At 29.8% G+C, this 21,301-nt stretch overlaps 1 protein-coding gene across 1 annotated transcript; it reads left to right on the forward strand.

Moving 5' to 3' along the window:
- Positions 1 to 502: 502 nt before the first annotated feature.
- On the forward strand, positions 503 to 1,111 carry LOC148573691 (uncharacterized). Its single transcript, XM_088505823.1, has 2 exons — positions 503 to 728; positions 780 to 1,111. The coding sequence occupies exons 1-2, from the start codon at positions 503 to 505 to the stop codon at positions 1,109 to 1,111; spliced, it is 558 nt and encodes a 185-aa protein (XP_088361949.1).
- Positions 1,112 to 21,301: the final 20,190 nt, after the last annotated feature.

Below are 21,301 nucleotides of genomic sequence, written 5' to 3' on the forward strand. Positions count from 1 at the left end.
GAATCAGGGGTGAAGACCGGGTCGGTTGGCAGATCTCAAGCACGCATGGCGTCTTCCAAACAGCAAGGGGTGAAGGGCAAAGCTGTCTCCGTTGCGGTGCCGACTTTCACTGCCATTTTAAAAAATGGACACAAGAGGTTGCGCCCTTTTTCTTTGCAGAATTCGCCGTCGACTCCGAACTGCCTTGGCGATACCAGCAAGCAGCAAATCAGCGAATTGGAAGGGTTGTTAGTAGAGGGACACAGGCAAACCGGGCAACAACCGGGTAAAGACAAGAAAGTCTCAGGGGGATATGATGGTGGATCTTCATCATCTCGTTAGGGACTTCGGTTGAGGTTGGTCCTTTTTATAGTACAATTGTTTTATGGATTATTTAGATTTAAGCTTTCTATTTTGGAATATTAAAGGGGCCTCTAATAAATTGGCCCATAGTAAAGAGTTAGTGAATAAATTCCAGCCTACTTTTTTCATTCTGTTTGAAACCCATATTCCTTCCGAGAAGATGAAATATTTTTGGAATAATCTAGGTTACCAAGGTGTTGGTATTGTTGAGGCTAATGGTCATAGTGGGGGTATCTGGGTTCTATGTTCTAATTCAAATATTTCTGTGAGAGTATTGGAAGTAGTTGATCAATGTATCAGTTTTGAAATCACTATGGGCAATACTTCTAGTTACTGCAGTGCAGTGTATGCTAATCCGCATATACATCGGCGTAAAGAACTGTGGGGTGACTTGACAAGGATTGCTAATATGATCCACGGACCTTGAATTGTGTTAGGAGACTTTAATGATGTGCTGTTGCAGAGTGAAGTTAGAGGGGGGCAGTTTAGACTTGCCATAGCAGAACAATTTGCAGAAACATTAGAGGATTGTGGGTTGTTTGATATGGGGGCTATTGGGAGAAGATTCACTTGGTACAGGAAGATGAAACGTGGGGTGCAGGTGGCTAAAAAGCTTGATAGAGCAGTCATCAACCAGGACTGGAAACTGATGTTTCTGGAGGCTTATACTGAGGTGCTGGCGCGCCTTCACTCTGATCATTGCCCGTTGTTCACTAAGTGCAAGATGGCAGAGAGGGCTACCAAGGGCCGTCGTCCATTCAGATTCTAGGCTGCATGGATGACTCATCCTCTTTTTAGGAATGTTGTTCATACAGCTTGGAATAAAGGAGCTCCGGATGTGGTCAAATATTTGTTGGAGGTTCAAAAAGATGCAACTAGCTTCAATAAAAAGGTTTTTGGCAATATTTTTGTTAAGAAAAGGGAGCTGGAGAGGCTTTTGAATGACGTTTAGATTACTCTGGAGATTCAGGAGGATCAACAGCTTAGGATCAAAGAGCAAATTTTGCATCAGGAACTGAATGCTGTCCTTCTTCAAGAAGAGCTGTTGCGGTATCAAAAATCTAGAGAACAATGGGTGAGATGTGGAGACAGAAATACAAAATTTTTTCATCTGCAGACGGTTATCATGCGAAAGAGGAACAAAATTCATGGGTTGTTTTTGGAGGATGGGTCTTTGACCACGGAGACTTCGACTCTAGAAATGGCGGCAAATTCTTTCTTTCAAAAACTCTTTTCTACAAGGGAGGATATCGACCTGGACGCCATGGGGCATTTTCCTTGCCCGTCTCTTAGTACTGAGGCTTGTCAAAAGCTAGTGGAACCAGTGACATCTGAAGAGGTTAAAAGAGTTGTGATGACCATGAGTTCATTTAAAGCTCCAGGGCCAAATGGATTTCAAGCAATTTTCTACAAAGAGTTCTGGGACTCTCTTAGCAATGATGTGTGTGGACTGGTCAAGCGAGCCTTTCAGGGTGAACCAATGAATGCGGCTATTTTCGATACTCTCGTTGTTCTAATTCCTAAAGTGGAAGTTCCATCTTCCTTATGGGAGTTTCGGCCTATTAGCTTATGTAATGTAATTTATAAAATTGTCACAAAGGTTCTAGTTAACAGGTTTAGGCCTTTCCTGTCAGAGATCATTGGTCCTTTGCAAGAAGGGTTCATTCCAGGAAGAGGAACCACAGAGAATATTATCATTGCTCAAGAGATTATGCACTTCATGAGGAACACTAAGTCTCGAAAAAGGACCTTGGCGTTCAAGATTGATTTAGAAAAAGCTTATGATAGGGTAGACTGGCGTTTTTTGGAAGCTACTTTGGTCCGGTTTGGATTTCCAAAGGCTACCATTAATCTTATATTGAATTGTGTGACTTCCTCTTCGTTGGCAGTTTTATGGAATGGGAACAGGCTACAAAATTTCAATCCAAAGAGAGGGTTGAGGCAAGGAGATCCCATGTCTCCTTATCTATTTGTACTCTGTATGGAAATGCTTGCCTGCTTTATCTCTTATAGAGTTTCCCAAGGTTTGTGGAACCCGGCAGCGGTTTCTATGAACAGACCACGACTCTCTCATTTGATGTTTGCAGATGATCTTTTGCTTTTCTGTAAGGCATCGAAAGCTCAAGTAATAGAGGTTATGTATTGCCTGGACTTATTTTCTAGAGCGTCAGGTTTGAAGGTAAATCTACATAAGTCAAAGGCCCAGTGTTCCAAGAGGGTGTCGGAGAGGAGAAAAGAGGTTCTCCCAAGGGTCTCTAACATCCATTCTACAATGATTTAGGTAAATACCTGGGAATTAACATCGGTCATGCCAGAGCTTCTAGGAAGACAGCTCAGGAGGTTATTAAAAAAATTTCGAGGAAGCTCTCTAGTTGGAAAGGATGCCTGCTGAATAAGGCACGAAGGCTTTATCTTGTTAAATCAGTTATGGCCTCTATCCCAGTTTATGAAATGCAAATTTCTCTTCTCCCAAAGTATGCATGTAATAAAATTGATTCCTTGATGAGACAGTTCTTGTGAAAAGGCCAAGCGACCGGCAAAGGGCTGCCTCTGGTCAAGTGGGAGGTCGCCATAACTCCTAAAAGGGCAGGAAGATTAGGTATTAGGGATACTGCCTATGCTAACATGGCGCTTCTGGGAAAGTTGGTATGAGATTGTCTAAATAATAGTGAGAAGTTGTGGGTATAGGTTCTGAAGCATAAATATCTCAGGAATTAATTTGGTATGAACGAAAACAGTAGAAATTCTTCATCGGCTACCTGAAAGAACATTGTTAGTGCCTATGAGTATCTCAAGGAAGGGCTTCATTGGAATATTGGGGATGTCCACAAATCAGTTTGGTATAATGAGTGGACTCCTTTTGGTAAGCTTTGCAACCTTGTTCCTTATGTACATATTTCTGAATTAGATTTCATAGTGGCTGACTTGTGGAAAGGGGTGTCTTAGGGAGGTTGATAGTCTTACCACGCCTATTCCTCATGAGATTAAGTAGTTTATTTGTGGTCTGAGATATCCTAGTTCGACTGAATTGGAGCCACAGTGGGAGTGGTGCCTGCAGCAACAAAAAAGTATAGTGCAAGGGAGGGTTATAGATGGTTATTAGAGAAAACATTAAATTGGAATGCCAATAGTAACTGGAACTGGTTGTGGAATACAAACATTCCGGAGAAGTTCAAATTTACTATGTGGCTTGGCTTACATGATGTTCTACCAACTGAGACCTTTCGATTCAAGCAGCATTTAGCTTCTTCAGATATGTGTAAGAGATGTAACAAGGCGCAGGAGACTATGGAGCATTTCCTTAGAGACTGTGAACGATCAAAGGCAATTTGGCATATGTTGGATCCTAGTATCCTGGACTCGACAGCTGGTACTGCTCTTGAAGAGTGGTTTCGGAAGGCCTTGGCTAACAATGAGGCGTCTTTTGGTGCAGGGCTTTGGTGGGTATGGAGACATAGGTGCAATAACATATTCAATACTGATAACCCTTGGACAGACCACAAGGTTGTTGCCTTGGCCAGAATTATCGCCAAGGACTTACAGGTTTACAGGAATCGAAATATTGCCTTTAGGTCTCTCCGAAATTGCCTGTGTTGGGAACCACCGGTAGGCACCAGTTTTAAAGTTAATTGTGATGCAAGCTTGTATCAGGATTCAAATTTAGCGAGATTTGGGTGTATTATTAGAGATTTTAAGGGAGATTGGATCTCGGGCTGCTCTGGAAGCATTCCCCCTAGTCTATCATCAGATGTGAATTATTTGCTACTTGGAGGGGGCTGGTTTTAGCTTGGGATTGCGGTTTGAGGGATATTATATGTGAAACGGATTGCCTTGACATTCTGCCCATCATGCATGAGCTTACAAGTGGGTATTCATCTAAAGTAACAGATTTGGTTCACAAGATTTAGGAGCTTTTATCTCGTCCTTGGCTTGTTCACATTGAGTGGGTGTCCCAAGAAGCAAATAGAGCTGCGGATTGGATGGCTAGATATGGTGCCAAGAGTAATTCTAATCATGTTATTTGGTCTGAGCCTTGTGCTAATTTCTAGCAAATTATTCGCTCGGATATAGGATAGTGTTTGCTTTGTTTCTTTCTATGTTTAGACACAAAAAAAAATCTTTTTACTAGCGGCTCAACAGACTTTACCATATCTATTCAGCCACTTTTCAATTGAATTTAAAAAATTAATTTTATATTTTTATTTTTAAATTATAAATTTAATATTAATAATTAAAAGTAAATTATAAGAAAATAAAATATTTTAAATTATTTAAAATGTAAAATGTATAAAATAAATGAATTTAAATTAAAAAAATAAATTTGTTTATCTGTGTTTTAAAAATAAACATTGAAATAAACCACCATTTCAATTCTTTTTATTTTTTAAGCCATTTTAATATGTATACTAAGGTAAGTTTGTATAAATATACAGATATTCTCTTTTAGCTATTACTGTAATGCAAGGTTCTGAAAACCAGTTTAAACTGGCCGATCGAACCGTGAACAAGTAGAAACAACGAATCGGTTAGATACTATAACCAGAAGATTCAGAAACTGCAATTGGTCTATCAAACTGAACTGGGATCCGGCCGGTTTTCTCCCAAAATTTCAAAATCCTGCCGTTTGGTTTAGAGAAGAGAAACCTTAACCAAACTATCAAAGTCCAAAACGCTCAGTAGCACCCTCATGCTTCGTCTATCTCATAGTCTCATTCTTCATCTCCTTTCTCTCATCGATCTCCTCCCTCGCTCCTTCACTTTCTTCCAGCCACCGCTCTGCTACGGTCGCTGTCGCAACTTCTGGAAGCTGCCTCCATCGCGCAGCCATCGTCGCTACTACAACTGGTCTCGCCTCCTACCTCCTTCGCACAGCACTATCCTGCCGATGCTAGCTCTGTTCCACCATGCTCCTCCGCTTCAGCCGCGTCAGCCCCTCCATTCGTGCCGTGTCCCCCTGTGTACTCACTGCTCAGTCTACTCTCTTCTAGGTATTTTTTTTAACTGTCATTGTTGTTAGTTAATCCATGAACTGTGAGTTTTCATTATTGTGTGGTGTATGATTGTGAATAATCTTGAATAGTTTATCATTAGGCATTTTATGATTTTTTTTAATTTAACTTTTGAGTTTGTATTTGAAAGAGATCATAACATTGTGGTTTATATAATATTTTTATTTTGGATAATTTTTTAAAATTTATATTAGATTATAATTATCTTTTACTGTGTGTATTTATATTTTATGTATTATTTTATTAAAAACAGATTTTCAGTTGAACTACGGTGAAACTGGTTGAACCAATGAATTAATAGTTAGAGCGATTCGATGACTGGTTCGATTTCAGAACCTTGCTATAATGACACATGTATTGTAGGTACAGCAGTTTTCAGCTTTTTTTTTAATCAAGGAGCAGCTTTACAGGAGTGGTTATGGCTAATTAGCTAACTTAGAGTGAACCGTGCAAATTTTTAGAAATAGTTTTAATTATGGCTTTATGCCCTTATGCGATGAAAATAGACACTATTGAATTTGTTTGAGATAAATTTGGGTTGGAATTCTTCTTTTTTTGTTTTTCTTAAGTAAAAAACATTTTCATGAATAAAACATAGTTTATCACAAGGCACGAAAAAAATTTAATTTAAAATATAAATTCATTTTTTGAAATATATAAATTTGTCTTTTAATTAATTTAAAAAAATTGGATAATCAAAATATAACATATAATATCTTGTAGAGAATTATAAACAAATGAGTCTATCTAATAAAAGCAAGTTATGTCACCAAGAAATAGAAAAATAAAAATAAATTACTAAAAATATTTTTAAGAATTTAAGTGCCAACAAAAATAATTTTAATGACACAAATAATAAAAATATCACTAATAATTTTAAGATTATCAAACGTGAATAAATCTATCTCCATTAAAAATGTAATTGTGATAAAAAAAAATAACAAGACACATGTATAATCTGTAAATAGCATATTATTTGAATCTTTAGTTATAATTATACATTAATTTTTTAAAAGGGTTAAAAACTTTTTTTTTAATATTCTAAAAAATTAGTATTCTAGGATTAATATTAAAAGGACTAAAATGCCCTTTTATGTTTAAGTATTTTTTACCCGTATTACAGATTAAAATTGAATTTAATTGTAGAAAGACTAAAATACCCACCAAATTCAATTGAAAAACAATTATTTTTTAGCATTAATTTCAAAAACACTAAAATATGCTTTTAGAATAAAGTTTGTTTAATTGTATTAGACATATTAAATGTGAACTCTAAAAACTAAAATTTTTTAGTAACTAATTTCAAAAAGAACAAAACAATTATTCATACCAACACCTATTAAACATCGGTCTAGCCCATACTCTGAATAAAGAATGGATAACCCACAAAATAAGCTGCATCTAAGTCGACTCAACAACGACAAGTCCAGTCTACATGGCGTTGTCTACACTGGTTGAAAATAACTACCATCTTGACAAACAAGTTAGAATCCTTAACCTTAAGTGTTAGGACCTCACGTCCAGGTTCAAAACCCACCTTCATTTCGGATAACAACTCAAAACAACAACCTTTTACTTTTAATTTTTAAAAAATAAATCTAAAATGCCATTATAAAATTAATTCATCTTGTTTGATTGTATTAGAAATTAAAAATTCAAATTTGATTTAAAAATATTTTAGTTATACTTTTAGTTTATTTAAAGAAAAAAGCAAAATACTTTCTTTATAACTCAAATAAAGTTAAACTTTAAGAAAAATTTAAATTTTTTTTCGTAGATTCTATTCTAAGAGACTAAAAGATCCTTATAGCATTAGTTTAAAAACAAAAAATAAAAACAAAAATGTCCTTGTAGTTCATATTTAAAGTACGAGTAAATGGTCAAATCAGTCCTTGAAAGATCATTTGTTTTTCAAATTGGTCCTCGAAATTTTTTTTTAATCAAATTCGTTCTTTAAAGATTTTAAATTAGTTATGGTAGTTATTTCGTCATTTTCTTTATTGATGAAATTAAAATTTGCTCATGTGACACGTTAAGTGACACCACAATAGACACCTAAGGGTGCGTTTCTTTACAGGCACGGGACACTGAGACAGAAACACAGACACAAAATCGTGTTTGACAGATGAGACATGGATAGGGACATTGTGTCCAGAGACACTGAATTAATATATTTTGTGTTCATCCACCCAGAAAAGACACATAGATACTAATAAGAGGCACAACTTATTTTTTATTTTTTCTTTCATTATTTTTGTTGATTTTTCATAATTATATCTCTTATTATTATTATATTTTTTTCTTAAATTTTTTGAATGAAAAAAATTAATAATAAATTAGATTTTCATATTTTGTTTTAGTTTATCATCAAACAAAATACAAGAACACTAATTTGTGTACCTTTGTCTTTGCTGTCTAGTTCTCAGTATCTTGTCTTGTCCTGTTTTCAAAACAAACACACCCTTAAGAGTCTTAATTGACTATTAACATTATAAATTTATCAAATTAGATCAAATTCAAGTCTAATTGAAGAGAGAACTTGAGGTAATAAAATTTCTCAATTTGGGGTTCATTTGATCTAATTTCATTAACTAATAATAATAGTCAATTAGGACTACTAGGTGTATGTTGTTATGTTATTTAACGTACTATATTAACAAACTCTGATGCCGTTAACAATAGAAGTGATGGAATGACAAACATAATTAATTTAAAATCTTTAAATGACGAATTTGATTAAAAAAATCCTTCATAAACTAATTTAGAGAACGAGTGATCTTTCAAAAATTAATTTAACTATTTACTCTTTAAAGTACTAAAATATATTTTACGCATTAATTTTAAAATACTAATTTACACTTATAGGATTATTTAAAATTCTTTGATTGCATTAAAAATTAAAAATATTAATTTAATATTAAAATAAATTTAATCTTTAAAAGAATTAAAAATACTTTTTTAGAATAAAAATTAAAATACTCTTTGAGAATAAATATTTTCTAATTATATTAAAAATTATAAATTTAAACTTTAAATAAAAACTAAAATACCCTTGTAATTAATTTTTATAAAAAACACAACAACTTTTGAATGTTACTAAAAATACTAAAGTAATTTTATAAGAACCAATTCATATTATTTAATTGTATTAGGAATAAAAAATTTAAATAATTTTAAAAACATTAAAATACTCTTATATTTAATTTTTAAAATATTAAAATAGTCTTTTAGAATTAATCTTAGAAATAATAAAATACTCCTTTAAAGTTAAGATTGTTTAATTATGTTTAAAATTTTATATTATAATTCTAAAATATTAAAATATCCCTTTAGAAAAAAATATATTTAACTATTTTTGTTTGTTTCGGTCTTTATATTTATCTTAAATAAAAAAGATATTGAGATATAACTCAATCCTATACACTTTATATTAAATACAATACAGAGAACGTCGTCTTTCCGTTTTTATCTTCTAGTTTCTCTTCCAGTATTAATCTATCATTCAGATGCAGCTTGATAATTTTATTTATATTTGAGAAGTTACATTTAGCTTTAGATAAATAACTATTATTATTATTATTATTATTATTATTATTATTATTATTATTTTTTACTTGAGTATATATATATTTTTAAATTAAATTTATATAATTAAAAATCTTTTATTATTGTGTTCATATTTAATATTATAATTTTATTTCGCACAAAATAAAATTATTATATGTTTGTATGTTTTTTACATTGTATATATATTTTTTTAAACTAAATTTATATAATACAACATTTTTTATCATTCTGTTCATATTTAATGTTATAATTTTGTTTTACACAAAATAAAATTATATATATATATATATATATATATATATATATATTAATTAAATTTATATAACACAAAATTTTTTATCATTGTATTTATATTTAATATTATAATTTTGTTTCACACAAAACAAAATTTATTTAAATTTTAATATTATACAAATAATATATATTTAATATTATATTTTTCCGAATTTCGTACATAGATTTTCAACTTATTTTTTATGTATTGTTTATTTTAATTTTAAAGCTTAGTAACTTTTTTTTTACAAACATGTTGCTTTTAATATTTATATACAACTTTTTTTATTTTGGACTTCAGCCCTAGGGTGTTCGCGGTACGGTTTGGTTCGATTTTTTAGAGAAAAGTCATCCGATCCAATCGTATAATTAATATGCAGTTCAGTTTGGTTCGATTTTTTTACCGAGATCATCCGAACCAAACCAAACCAATTAAATTCGGTTTGGTTTGGTTCTGTTTGTTCGGTTTTTCAATCAATTCAAAAAAAAATACTACCATACTATTTCACAAAGTCATCACGTTGAAATCAACAAACACAAATACACAATAACTAACAAAGTCTAAATTCAACGATAAAAGAAATTAACAAACGATAATTAAAGAAGTTTAAAAGTTTAGTAGTCAACACAAGATAAAATAAATATAAATTTTCAGTGTTTCTACGAGGACTGGCGCGGCAGGCATACAGTCGGAGATCTGATGCTTGTAGATTCATTTGGAAGAGGAACTGGCGCCAATCAATCATCATAACACAAAATCTCTTTTATGACCATTTATATGCTATTTTTTGTTTTTGTATCCTGTAAATTTCTACAGATTTAAACAATAAGAAAGTAAGAAAGGATATTTCTAGCATATAAACAATAAACATCATGATTCACTAAACATTAAAACTACATGCAGTTTGATAGGTTCTCCAAAGTTGTTCATATGAACTCTTTCACTGAATGCATAAAATCTGCAAACAAAGATCCAAACATTTCAAGCAATTGGGATAGTTTTCAACATGATCACCAACAATGAACAAATACATTGTGAACAATCAGAAGCAATTTTCCTAAACAAATACATTGAACAGTGAATCACAGAACCAATTTCCCTAAACAGATACATTGAATAATCAGAAGCAATTTCCTTAATCAAATAAATATACACATTCATAAGCTAAAATCCCTAAATACAACAATTAGAACCTAGAACCCTAACAATAAAAAATACACCTTTAACAATCAGAACCTAGAACTCTAACAATTAGAAATAATACATATTCATAAGCTAAAATCCCCAAATACAACAAACTGTATAAACAAATACAACAATCACAACAATTAGCAATTTTAAAATGGGTCTATCTAGTGTTCAGATATATTTTGGTACATATTTACAGATTTTTGTTTTTATTGTATTTGCTGTGGACACGTGGTGTTTTTTTCTTGTCCTGGAAACAGCAAGCTATCAAGAAGCTCGCGAGGCTCAGTGGAGGATTGGGTTGAGCCGGCTGCATAGCTTCATTCAGAATGGGATTTTGTTGTAAAAAATTTCACTGGTGCCATAGTTGGGCCTTTTAGATTGTGCCCAAAAAAGAGTTGATATGAATCCAACACAAGCAAAAGCTGAGATGAAGACATGATGAGTTACATGATACTTAAATAAAAATAAACAAATAAAGCATTAATATATTTTTAATTAAATGTTGACTTATTTCAATATAAATTTTCTGTCATGAGTTTTTAACCTTAGATAAATTCGTATTTTTATTGTGTCTTTTACGAATATTTAGGTATTATTTTAATAAGATGAGATATATTTTTACTTTTTTTTTATCGAAAATATGGAGACTCGAACCCGCAACCTCTTAATATTTAGATATATCTTTACTTTCATTTAGTAGAAAACTGAATATTGTATCTTTAATAGTGCAATAATGATCAATTGTGATACATAATTCTTTTTGAGAAATTCCCGCTTACCATATATTCACTTAAAAAAATTATTTATATGATTATTTATCCTTTATTTCAAAAAATAATTATTTATATAATTAACTATCATTCACTTTGGAAAATAATTAAGTTCATAATTCATTATTATTCATTTCAAAAAATATTTATCTATATGATTAATTATCATTCACTTTGGAAAATAATATTAATATTAAATAAAATATCATATATAAAAGATAAATAATATAAATAAACCAAATAAAAATAATAGTATGACAAATAAGAGATAAAATAGGAAGGAAAGAGAAACAACAATCTAAAAAATTTTGTGAAACCACCGAAGAAAGAAAAAAAATGGCATACTGAGTTTCTTAAAAAAAAAAAGAAAATAAAAATATTGGCTGAGAAAAGAAAAAAAAATTTAAAAAGAACCTAGTTAAAATTTTGCATCTAAAATGGATAATAAATGTAGATATATAATTTTAAATATTAACGTTTTTAAAATAAAATGGTCTTTTTTATGAAATTAAAAGTAGTGTAAAAATTAAATTAAAAAGAAAAAAGATATAAGAATTAGTAGAATAATTAAATCCTTTATAAAAATTAAATCCAATTTTATATAATTATATTTGTAACTATAAAATAGGAATAGGCGTCAAATTATCTAACTACTAACAAAAAACACTAAAATATTAAAGTCGGTATAGTAATATATACTTCAGAATTCTATTATTCTTATTTAAAAATAAATAAATAAAATTTTCATTGTAAATGTAATCAAATGTGTATGTTATGTATTTGCTATTAAACAATAACGTAAAATTTATTTAGTCAATTTTGTTAGATTTTTAATATAAAAACTAACAACCATTAACTATCCTTCTAAAAATTATTTCAAAACAATAATTATTTTTTTAACAAACCCCCAATTCAAGTAAATTCATATTCAATTCCTAGATCGACACCAAAGCTTCAACCATGTCTGCGACTTAATTCATTCTCTTTAGTTACATCCAACCAAACAACATTTTCATTCTATTATAATAGCTACAAAAGATTAAGTAAAAAAGACGATTTACAGATTTATAATAAAAAATTATTTTAGTGATTATTTTAGCAAGACAACTACATATTTTAAACTGTTACTTTAGTCTTAGAAAAAAAATATGATATTTGTATTTTTTAGATTCACTATAACACTCTCACTCATTATCAGAATGTCACGCTTCCAGTTGTGCCACTTTGATAGTAAGAGGTATTACGACGACTTCATGTACTTAATAATAAAATATGAGTTTTTGACTCAAAACCGTATCACTGTTTTATTTGAAAAAAATCGAAAAAATACTTTTACAATGAAACAAAACTTTTTACTCAAGTAACTTATACATATTATATATATACAAATCATACCACTCCTATTCCTCTTACAAATTATAATTTTAATGGTGAGGAAAGAATAATAATAACTAAACTAATACATCCATATCGCATAAGCTAAACTCAAAAACTCTTCATAAGCTTCTTCGTCCATCTCCTAAAAAGAGAAGTCTGTAGGGGAGTGAGAATATGGTACTCAAAAGGTTGATGGGATACTGGGAATTAAATTTGAAAAATAAAAATAACCATTTGCCAATTGTTAAGAGATATTAATGGGAACAGGGACGGACATACAGGGGCGAGTGGAGGCCTCGACCCCCAACTTTTTAAAAAAAAATTAATAGTAATCAGTTATTAAGTATGATTTAATTTTTTTTAAAATTTATTTAGTATTTGATCCAATATAAATAAAAGTCCAGCCTAACCTAAATATTAATGATTTCTAATATCTAAAAAAGTAAATACCAATATTAAAAAAATCTGAAAAGATATTATTACTAATATTTTTTAATTAAATAAATTTTTTCAAATCTCATAAAGTGAAATTTTTTTCTTTTTGTGAGCGTCCTTCTTGATTCATTTGGTATTAATTCTCTCTGTTTCAACTATTACAACTGATAGATCTTTTTCAGCGATGAATATTGTGAAGAATAACTCATAAACAAAATAAAAAGTTAATTTCTTGCTAATTTACCTTTTAATTATATTGAAAAAAAATTGCTGAAAAATTTGAGACAGATTCTATTATCGATTAATTTTATGATACGAAGAATCGACCACTTCGTTAATAAAAAGTACATACATATTTTTTGTACTTTAAAATATATTCTCTATCGATATATTTTTATAATACATTTTATATTATATAATTTTTTAATATTATATATGTTATTTGCCCCTCCAAAATAATATTTCTGGATTCGTCGTCTCTGGATGGGAATAGTAGGACGAGAATTAAAACAGTTATCTTTCAATCTCCCATTATCCACTATCCCATCAATCTTTTCTAACAATTAGCAAACGGTTATTTTTATTTTTCAAATTTAAATCAATCCAATTGAATCATAATTTAAATAAAATTTTTTCATGTATTCTTTTTTAGTACTAATTGATCAAACATATCCATTTTAAAAGATTTTAAATTAAATTATGATCCAATTGGATTGATTTAAATTTGAAAAATATAAATAGCTGTTTGTCAATTGTTATGAGACATTGATGAGATAGTGGAGAGAGAATTGAAACGGTTATCTCTCACGTGAATAGTGGGAGATAACATGAGAGATAACCGTTTCTATTATCTTCCCACTTTTCATCAACCTTTTTAGTACTAATTGATTAAATATATCCATTTTAATCTCTTCTACTAACTTTTTTATGTAATAATTACATGCTAAAAGTTTGGATTATTGATAATATTAATATTTTTTATTATTTTTAATTTTTTAAAAAAACTATATATATCTCATTTACAATATAAATGAAATAAGAGATGAATATTTATTTCGATAAATATTTTTTAAATTATTTATTTCAATAATTATTATAATTAATTTATTTATTTAAATAAAAAATCCACTTGCATCAACCAAGGTCTTGCAATTTTTTTTGTCTACAGGACCTAATCATTGCAACAGCATGCTTAGCTCCAACAATTTATTTCGAGATTTCAAAAAAATAAATAAATAAATAAAATAAAAAAAACCAAATGGTCCAGCTTTAGTGGCTCCACACTGTTTCGCAGAGACTTGCAAGCTGCTTCCAGCCGCAATGCTCATGAACACCTGTCATCTCTACCTTTTTCCTGTCCAAATATCTATAACTCACGGCCAATTCTCCCATGCCTATAACTTGAATGCCGAAATTGCCTAAGTTACTCCTTATAGCAAGATTTAAAAGACACACTTAAAACCGTAACTCTTCTAAAAGCGTCACCTAATGAAAAAAAATAAATTAGAAAGATTTAAGAGAAGAAATAATTAAATTATCAAAATTAATAGATCAAAAATTAATGATTTTAACTAATGTTAATTGTAATGACACCGAATTCTTAAAATCAATACAAAATGATTTTTCTCAAAATCTTAATTTTACTATAAGTTTTATTGAAGGACTTCAAAAATCTGAAAAAACTTATTTTTCACACGGAATTTTTAAAAAATGTTACCATGGAAATGATTCCCTACATCTTTATCATACTTTTAACCCACAATTAAATTCTATAGTAGATATGCTTGAAGAAATATTAGTATCCATAAAATTTCAAAGAAATAAGGAAAAAGAGAATCCCAAAGAAGAAAAATTTCAAAATATAATCAACATAACAGATTTAAAAGTAAAACCACCATTGAAATTATGAATATTGAAGAAAAATTAGAAGAAGTCACAATGCTTTTTAAACAATTAAAAATGGCTCAAGAAAATAATATTATGGAACATGGTTTTCAAATAGAAGAAGAATTAGTAAATTCTGAAAATATAGAAAATGAAGAACACATTCTAGATTATTCAAGTGACGAAGAACCAGCAATTCCAATACAAGTAAAAAATGAAGCTGGAACATCTAGGGATAATCAATCTCAATTTAAATGGGAAACAGGTTTTGATAATTATGCTTTTAAAAAAGGTTTTATAAATAAAAATTCAAAATATACAAAAATACCATCAAAATACGTTCCTAAAATCCAGGAAATGGAAGGAGAAAGAATGCTCGATTTAGACTGTAAAACGAATGAAAAAGAAATTTTCGAAAACTGGTTGAATTCCTTCTTATTAGAAGCCTTTACTAATCCAAAACTTAATGAATTATCTGGAAGAGACATTTGGAATTATATAGGATTTCATACTAAAGGAGCTATAAGAGATTATATGACATCAATAGAAAACCAAATAATAGAAGAATTAGCAACAAAAATAACAGCTTATGATAAGATATTATATATAATGATAATTCTATATAAAGAATTTTTTGGGAAAAATATTATAGATCATAAACAAGAAGTCTATAATAAAGAATATCAGGAAGCAAAAAACCATTTAGCTAACATTCACATATATGATCTATGTAATGTGGAGTCTTATATATGTGAATATAGAATACATTATTACAAATTAAAAGAAGAAGATAAAAATCATTATCTTAGTATGTATATAACAAAACTTCCATATCCTGCTAATGAATTTATTATGGGAAGATTTATAAGAGAAATAAATAGAGGAACAATTGAAAATAATTTTGGTGGAGCAACCTCTGCAATAAGAGAGGAAATAAAAGAACGTTGTATGCAAGAAGCAACTCAAAAAAGATTTGCAAATATAATTAGAATTTGCTGCCAGGATAATGAAGAGATACCTCAAAAATATGGTCTTAATAAAAATTTTCAAAGAAAAAGAAAATATCAATTTAGAAAAAGAAAATACTATCCAAACTGGAGAAAAAAGAGGTATTTTAGAAAAAGAAATAACAATAAAAACAAGAGACAAAAAAGTGATTATTGCCCAAATAAAAAAAAAATTGTAAGTGTTGGTATTGCCAAGAAGAAGGACACTATGCAAACGAATGTCCGAAAAAGAAGGATAAAAAGGATCTTACTAAACAAATAGAAATTGCTAAGTCTTGTTTCATGGAACCTTTAGAAGAATCTGATGATAACTTAGACTATATTTTTGAATATGTCTCGAAAACAGACTCAGAGACTGAGTAATAATGCTACATTTATTACTATAAAAATAACAGAAAAATTTATAAATGCTTTCATAGATTCTGGAGCAACACAATGCTTTGCTAGTTCAAATATAAAACTTGATTGGAAAAAATTAAAGAAACCATTAAGAGTTAGAATAGCTGACAAATCAATACATAAAATTGACCAAAAAGCAGAGATGGTTGAAATTTTTATTCAAAATTATAGGTTCATTGTTCCATCTATATACATGTTAGATTCTGGAATGGATTTTATCATAGGAAATAACTTTTTAAAGCTATATCATCCATTCATTCAAGAACTAACATATATAGTTTTAAAAGCTCCACACGATTCTTCAATAAATCAAAAATCAAAACGTATAAAAATACCGACTACTACTATAGATAAGATCTTAAAATTTAAAATATTTTCTATATTAGAGATATGTTATTTAAATTTATACTTTCAAATAAATATCCCAAAAAATAATCTTGAAATAAAGATAGAAGAACTTTTGGATGAAATTTGTGCTGAAAATCATTTAGATATTAAAAATACAAATAACGAATTAGTAAGCATTAAACTAAAAGATCCGACAAAAGAGATAAATGTTCCAAATAAAATCCCTTATTCCGCAAGAGATAGAGAAGAGTTTTCATTAGAATGTAGAGATCTTTTGGAAAAAGGAATTATAAGATTAAGTAAAAGTCCTCATGCGGCTCCAGCCTTTTATGTCGAAAACAATAATGAAATTAAAAGGGAAAACGAAGAATGGTTATTAACTATAAGAAGATGAATGAAGCAACTATTGGTGATGCTCATAAACTTCCAAGAAAAGATTCTATTTTAGAAAAAATCAAAGGGGCAACTTGGTTTTCATCTCTTGATGCAAAATCAGGATATTGGCAACTTCGTTTAGACGAAGAAACAAAGAAATTAACTGCTTTTACTTGTCCAACAAAAGAATCAACAAGTGTGTTGTTCTATGAATGGAATGTATTGCCATTCGGATTAAAACAAGCTCCAGGTATTTATCAAAGATTTATGGAAGAAAATCTAAAAGAGTTAAATGAATTTGTTTTAGTGTACATTGATGATATACTAATTTTTACAAAACAGGATAGAGAAGATCATCTTCAAAAATTATTAATAGTTTTAGAAAGATGTAAAGAAAAAGGATTAGTTCTTAGCAAAAAGAAAGCAAGAATAGCAAAACAAGAAATAGAGTTTCTTGGATTAATTCTATCCACTCAAGGAAAGCTAAAACTTCAGCCAAATGTCCTAGAAAAGGTAAATTTATTTCCTAATAAAATAGAAGATAGAAAACAATTACAAAGATTTTTAGGGTGTATAAATTATATTTCTGATCAAGGATTCTTAAAGAATATAACAGAATACACCAAAAACTTATTTCCAAAAATTAGTACTAAAAAAGAATGGAAATGGGATGAAAAAGATAGTATGCAAATTCAAAAGATTAAAGAATTATGTGAAAAACTTCCAGAACTTTATATTCCAGAAGAAAATGACTACTTAATAGTAGAAACAGATGCTTCAGACATAACCTGGTCAAGATGTCTAAAAGCTAAGAAAGCTATAAAAAGTTTGAAGCAAGGAAAAGAATCACTAGATTCTAAAAATTCCCCAAAAGAATTACTTTGCAGGTATATTTCAGGGACTTTTACTCCAACAGAACAGAGATATACCACTCATGAAAAGGAAACTCTAGCAGCAATTAAATCTCTTAAGAAATGGAAAATTGATTTACTACCCAGAGAATTTACATTAAGGACAGATTCAAGCTACCTAACAGGTTTCATACGATATAATTTAAAAGTTGATTATAATCATGGACGATTGGTAAGATGACAATTATTTTTGTTACAATATCCAATAAAAATTGAATATATTAAGGGTGACAAAAATGTTATTGCAGATACATTAACAAGAGAATGGAGTTCGTCTACAACGCATTAGATCAGGAAATTCAGAAATACGAACAAGAACTCGAAAAATGCAAGCATTGTCAGCAAATAAGGACACAGATCCAATCCCTCAAGAAGGCCATCGAAGCAATGAAATCAACACAACAACCAAAACCATCAGAGCTCAGCCAGCTAAGCGTGGTGGACAAATCAGGTGAAGAAAAAATTCCAGAAAATAAAACAATTGCTGAAATTATCAAAAAATCTACCCAAGACAAAAAATATTATGTAATTTATAATGGCCCCATGAAAGGAGTATATGATGCCTGGGAAAAAGCAGCACCATTTACACATCAATCAAGGATAATTCATAAAGGAGGGTTTTTAACACTGGAAGAAGCAAAGGAATCTTTCAGGGAATATGAAGCTCTTCATCCAGAGCAAACCCTAAAAAGAGTAGATAAAGCTCCAATTCAAACCCAGAGAACAGGGATAATAAGAAACATTCCTACAAGGGCTGAAATCAAAGAAAAGAAAAGGGTCTGTAGATCAAATCTCAGAGAAACCCTTAATATAGTCCTGAACTGGACTGAAGAAAAAAGAGCAATCTTGGGATATTATCCTATTGCCAAAGAACAGCTAACAAAGCTGGTTATATTTCCAGATGCATCCCCATCGGACACCTATCAGTTTTTCCAGTATGGATTAATTGATACAATTTTAATTTTTAATGATCTAAAAATTATTAGTGAGTTTCCTGCAGGATTCGTTGATGCAGTAAAGAGATTTAAAAATATGATTGACAACGTAAATCCAAGGGATATATCCCTAAAATTTACGAACAGTCAACCTATTTTTAATGAAGAAGAAGAATGCTTGGTTCCAGCACACCAAGTAATATTCATGTCCGTCTTCCCAGGAAATTTTCAACCAATTGATCAAGTTCAAGATTTAACAATCTACAATCATGAAGGAAGGCTAGCCATCACACTAGCAAGGGTCTTCGAAAGAACTCAAAAGATAACAAGGGAATCTCACACAAGAATTAATTATAAAAGCAGAAATACTTTGCTTGTGTCTAGTAAAAGGAATGAAATTGAAGAAAGAGAGATGAGACTCTTAGTGGAATTTGAATCAGCATTCTACAACTTATTTGGACTCTTAGAAAAGCTCCCTGAAGGGATAAAGAGGAATCTCTGCTATTTGATAAAAGACAGAGAAGACCACAAGTGCCAGCTATGCGTCTCAGAGTTATCTGAAGAAAGTAATAATAAAACGGAATCAACCCACATGATAAAGGAAGAAGACAACGCATCTGAAGGTCACATAATGAAAGAGGAAGACAGCACATCTGAAGCATCTCTCAACATTATTGCATAGTGACGTAAGCGCTTAGGTCATAGAGCACCAACAATGTAGCTGGTGCAAGATAATAAACAATGACGTAAGCAATGACGTCATAAGAAGGGTAAGGATGGGAATTGTCCATCAGACCCAACCATTATAAATAGGTTGCTTAGGCAATTGTAGAAGGCATCAGACAATAGAAAGCAGAAGGCTAAGAGTACTCATATGCTAGGAGAGCAAGGAGGAAGCTGCCAAGGCGATTCTATAGTCTGAGGAAGAATTCCCTTAGGGAAAAAATAGTTTTAAACTCCCCTCTGGAGTTAGTATCTACAATCTCCCCTCTGGAGATAAAAACACCTCATGTAAAATATACTAAATAAAGGAAGTTTTCTCCAGAAAGGTACATCTTCATCCTAGTCTTTCAATTATGAATTATTTAGAAAGTCTAGAATTAACAGAAGAATCTGATTATTATAGATTAACTGCTTTATTAGATAATGAAAAACAGGCTGTTCTAAAAACAGAATTAAATCTCAAATCAAATGAAAATTTTAATAAACAAAACCTATTAAAAGAAGTTTTTAATAGAAAAAATGTAATATACTATGGAAAAATTCAACTTGAAGCCCCTATAAAGATAAAATCCGCCAATGGAGAACTTGAAATAGCCCTGATAAATGATGAAGAATTGAGTAAACAGATTGAGAAAATTAAGGATCAACAAAAAAGATCTAAAATCGGATGGATTCATATTAGTACTATACAAGTCTTAATCAAATCTACATATATGAAAGGAATTAATTCACCAATAAGCTTAGCAATCTGTGATAAAAGAATTACTGATGACCCAATAGATCAAATAATTGGAATTGTTCATGGAAACTTGGCAAACGTAAATGTTAAATTCAATGCCCATCTTGGATACGCCATACCTTTATCAACTGAAAATCTTGGAAGATCTATAAGTTTGGCTTATAAATTTCATAGAAAGAATTTAATGGAACAAGATGATGAACCATTTTCAATTACATATGCAATAAATTATGCTTTAACAAATAGCCATCATAGTATAATATTTAAAAACAGAGAAAGAATTTATGTTGATGAATTATTTCAGAAAATTGTAAAAACAGAAATACCAAAATATAAAGCTATTGAAAACCCGGTTCTATTATTAAAAGAACCGTCAGGAAAATTAGTTTCACCGAATTTTCAAATAAGAGAATCTAAAATTAATAGCCCTTTAAGTTTATCTAAGTTAAAAATTAAAGAAGAAAATTCTGAAATAAAAGAACTAACAAAAAAGGTCGAAAAATTAAATGAAACCTTAAACACTAAATTATGACAATAAATAAAGAAGAAATATATATCACTTATCAAGATAAGAAACAAGAACTCTTTGAAAGAGAAAACCGTTTGAATTATTTGCAGTTTTCTGAAATAAACCAAAGAGCATTTGAAGCTCTAAAAATAATATATGACAAGCTGAAAAGAGAAGTGGAAGAGCTAGAAAAATTAATAGAATCTCTAGAAAATAGTGATGAATCGATGATAGAGTTTGCAGAAATTCTAAAATAAATAATGAAGCATATAAAGATTGAAAAACCAGAGAATAAAATAAAAAGAAAAAGGGCGGATAAATTAAAAAGTAAAATAAAGGAGTATAAAAGGGAATTAAATAATCTTCAGATCGAAATTGATGACCTTATAATAAAAAGAATAGAAATAAGAATAAATATAAATAAGTTGAAATTAAACCTAAGAAATTTATAAATGCCTGAAAAACCATATTATGACTTAAATGAATTAAAGCTGCTGAAAGAAAAAA

The sequence above is a fragment of the Arachis ipaensis genome, chromosome B2, assembly GCF_059453495.1.
Source record: "Arachis ipaensis isolate K30076 ecotype BB chromosome B2, ASM5945349v1, whole genome shotgun sequence".
In the NCBI taxonomy this organism is placed as follows: domain Eukaryota; kingdom Viridiplantae; phylum Streptophyta; class Magnoliopsida; order Fabales; family Fabaceae; genus Arachis; species Arachis ipaensis.

Bases quoted from the DNA above. Each gene is read 5' to 3' on its own strand.
- LOC148573691 (XM_088505823.1), top strand. From the start codon at position 503: ATGAAATATTTTTGGAATAATCTAGGTTACCAAGGTGTTGGTATTGTT. The intron at 729-779 runs GTGACTTGACAA...GAATTGTGTTAG, and splicing joins TCGGCGTAAAGAACTGTGGG to GAGACTTTAATGATGTGCTG.